Here is a 3,178-nt window from a genome sequence, read left to right on the forward strand (position 1 = left end):
GCAGTCATGAGCCCTAGGAGTGTAACGTCTGTTGGTGTCTGGCTAAATGTATAGAGTATAGTCACCAAACTGATCAGTAAGCACTTCTCTTACTGTTCATACCCACATATCATTCCTACTCTTACTTTTGGTTAGACAAGCTTCTATTTTCGGATGGTAGTGACCTTGGGATGAATCAGAAGGCACCATGGTGCTGAGAAGCGACACAGGAGTGCTCGGCACGGAAATATCTCTATCCTGTCTTCAAGGTTCAGGGTCTAATGCTGAAGAGGTGGTGGAAAGAATGTAAGAGCCAAAGGGTAGTAGGACTCCTTACATCGTGCTCCTCCAGACACAAAATGGCCTGGATATCCATGACTTCACAGTGCCTAACGCTACCTACACAAGCTCATCATAATAAGAGGAAAGGATGATGAAATCAAAATAAAAGAGAGGGCCGCTGGCCGGCCAGCGCCTTCCCGCTCCGCACACACCCGGAGGCTCCCTCGCTCGGTTCCGCGCCCTCGGCCCCGAGCCTCGGCTGGGTGGGGCTTCCCGGGGTGCCCTCGCCCTCCCGGGGCGGGCGAGATGTGGCGTCTGGTGCAGCCGAAGCTGGGCCCCCCGTCGAGCTCGTTGAAGCTGGCGGCGCTGGGCGGCCTGTTGGTGCTGATGGTGCTGCGCTCGCCGTCGCTGCTGGCCTCGTGGCAGCGCAACGAGCTCACCGACCCGCGCTTCCTGCAGCTCCATAAGTGCCCGGCGTGCTTCGGCACGAGCTGGTGCCCCCGCTTCCTCAACGGGCAGGTGAGCTTCGAGGAGTGGGACGGCCTGCGCCTGCTGGGCTTCCCGCAGGCGAGGAGCGTGTACCTGGCGCGGTACAGCGAGCCGGGCGAGGACGGCCGCCGCCCCGTGGTGCTCAAGCGCCTGGGCTCGCCGGGCGAGCTGGCGCAGCTCGACCAGACGGTCTGCAAGCGCGCCACCGGCCGGCCGCGCTGCGACCTGCTGCAGGCCGTGCCCCGCGCCGAGTTCGCGCGCTCCGCCGGCCACGCGGGTCAGCTCACGCCCGTCGCGGTCCGGGGCTGGTCGGCCCTGGTGCACTGCCCCTCGCAGCGCCTGCTCGACCGCCTGGTGCGCCGCTACGCCGAGACCCGGGACTCGGGCAGCGGCCCGCTGCGCCGGCTCCGGGACTCCGAGCGCCTGCAGCTGCTGCTCACGCTGGCCTTCAACCCCGAGCCGCTCCTGCTGCAGAGTTTCCCACCCCACGAAGGCTGGCCGTTTGCAAAATACCTTGGGGCGTGTGGAAGAATGGTGGTTTTAAGTTATGTTGGAGAAGAACTGTGGCGTTACTTGAATGCACCATGGGAGAAGAGAGTTGATCTCGCTTGGCAGCTAATGGAGACAGCAGAACAGTTGACAAACAATGACTTTGAATTTGCCCTCTACCTCCTGGACGTCAGCTTTGACAAATTTGCAGTCGATCCTCGAGATGACAAGGTAATCATTGTGGATGCTGGAAAAATTTTAGTTGCGGACAAAAGATTAATTAGACAAAACAAGCCAGAACATTGGGATGTGCGGTATGAAAGCAAATTTGATGGCTGTGATAAGGAGGCTTGCTTATCATTTTCAAAAGAAATTCTTTGTGCTCGTGTCACTGTGGACCACAACTATTATGCTGTTTGTCAAAATCTTTTATCCAGACATGCCACCTGGCGTGGCTCTTCTGGAGGACTTCTTCATGATCCACCAAGTGAAATTGGCACAGATGGCCGACTGGAGGCCTTGCTCAACGAGTGTGCCAACCCAAAGGAGCGCTATGGCCGATTCCAGGCTGCACAAGAGCTGCGTGACTATCTAGCACAATTAAGTAACAATGTAATGTAGTCTATGGTGAACTCTTTCTCTCTCTCTCTCTCTCTTTCTTTCTTTCTTTTTCTTTTCACAGAATAGCACTGCTGAAACTAAACCACCAAAAACTATCTGGAAAAGCAAAGTTTGGAAGTGTTACATTCAGAAGACGCTGAACTTGCATTGATAAAATTTACATTAACATCTCTCAAACATTATACTTCAAAGTTCACATGTTGCTTCTGCAAATAAGTATGTTCTTAGACTGTTGAGACTTGAGACATCATTGACTGCCGCCTTCCCAATGCCTGAGTGGATTACTGAATATTGTTAAGCTATTAGAAAGGAGTCTGACAGTTATATGGCTTGTGTACCAAAGGGTACTTGGTACTTAGTTTGCATTACTATCATGAGTTTGAGAATCTCTTGCATTTATTTACTTTGAATGTCAAGTTAAATCGGCCTGTTTTATAGGCCACTTTTTCCTTTGGATGTAGAGTATGATTTTCCATTTTAAAATATTTTACACACTCAGGTTACCATAGGTGTTCACTTAAATTTTAACTAGCTTTCATTCAGTGCTATGTGGCACATATTTACTGTTAGGGCTGGATTCCCAGGTTTACTGTGCTTTTTACAGACAGTTGAATATTTCATTCTGTAAATAATGCCCCCTTTCCCCAGCTTCTGTGATTTCACCATTGCATGATGCCACTTCAAATTACTTAAGGAGTACATGTCTCTATGCCAGTTATTAGAAGTACACTGAACATGAAGGTCAGCTGTGCTGTGACATGTCATTGTGTCCTTTCCTAGCGGTTTTCAGAAGCATAGCAGTCTACACCTTGTTGCTAATTTTGGTTGAGAAAAAAATATAACCCATTATTTTTTAAATGCTGACTAGTCCAAGATAGTAACTCATATGCCAAAGAAATATTAGACATAGTTCAATGTTTAGAATTTAAAATAGAATTGATCACCTTATCTTACTTCCAATATTTTAGCTCTTGTCATTCTTAAGTGGAAATCTACCTGCTTCATCCTCAGTGTTGCCTCTTAAGGTACTGCTTTCAAAAATATATAACTAAAGATACTCTACCCTTTCATTCACTGTTAGTTTTGTAAAATTAATGATAGTGTTAGAGTTTGATCAGGTATCAGAATCTTAATTTTTAGATGTACCAATAACTTTTTTACTGTAACACAAATAATTACCTATCTTCCCACAGAGGTTTCCTTTACCCAGTTGGTAAACATTAGAACATCAAATTGAAAGATGTGGATAAAAATTAACACTGTGTAAAATGTGTGATACATTTTACAATGATCTATAAGATGACTATCACTAGACTAG

General features: G+C 48.1%; 1 protein-coding gene across 1 annotated transcript; it reads left to right on the top strand.

Moving 5' to 3' along the window:
* Positions 1–567: 567 nt before the first annotated feature.
* On the top strand, positions 568–1,860 carry LOC101600307 (divergent protein kinase domain 2A-like). Its single transcript, XM_045135648.1, has one exon. The coding sequence runs from the start codon at positions 568–570 to the stop codon at positions 1,858–1,860; it is 1,293 nt and encodes a 430-aa protein (XP_044991583.1).
* The last annotated feature ends 1,318 nt before the right edge of the window (positions 1,861–3,178 follow it).

The sequence above is a fragment of the Jaculus jaculus genome, chromosome 16 (genome assembly GCF_020740685.1).
Source record: "Jaculus jaculus isolate mJacJac1 chromosome 16, mJacJac1.mat.Y.cur, whole genome shotgun sequence".
In the NCBI taxonomy this organism is placed as follows: Eukaryota; Metazoa; Chordata; class Mammalia; order Rodentia; family Dipodidae; genus Jaculus; species Jaculus jaculus.

Bases quoted from the DNA above. Each gene is read 5' to 3' on its own strand.
- LOC101600307 (XM_045135648.1), top strand. From the start codon at position 568: ATGTGGCGTCTGGTGCAGCCGAAGCTGGGCCCCCCGTCGAGCTCGTTG.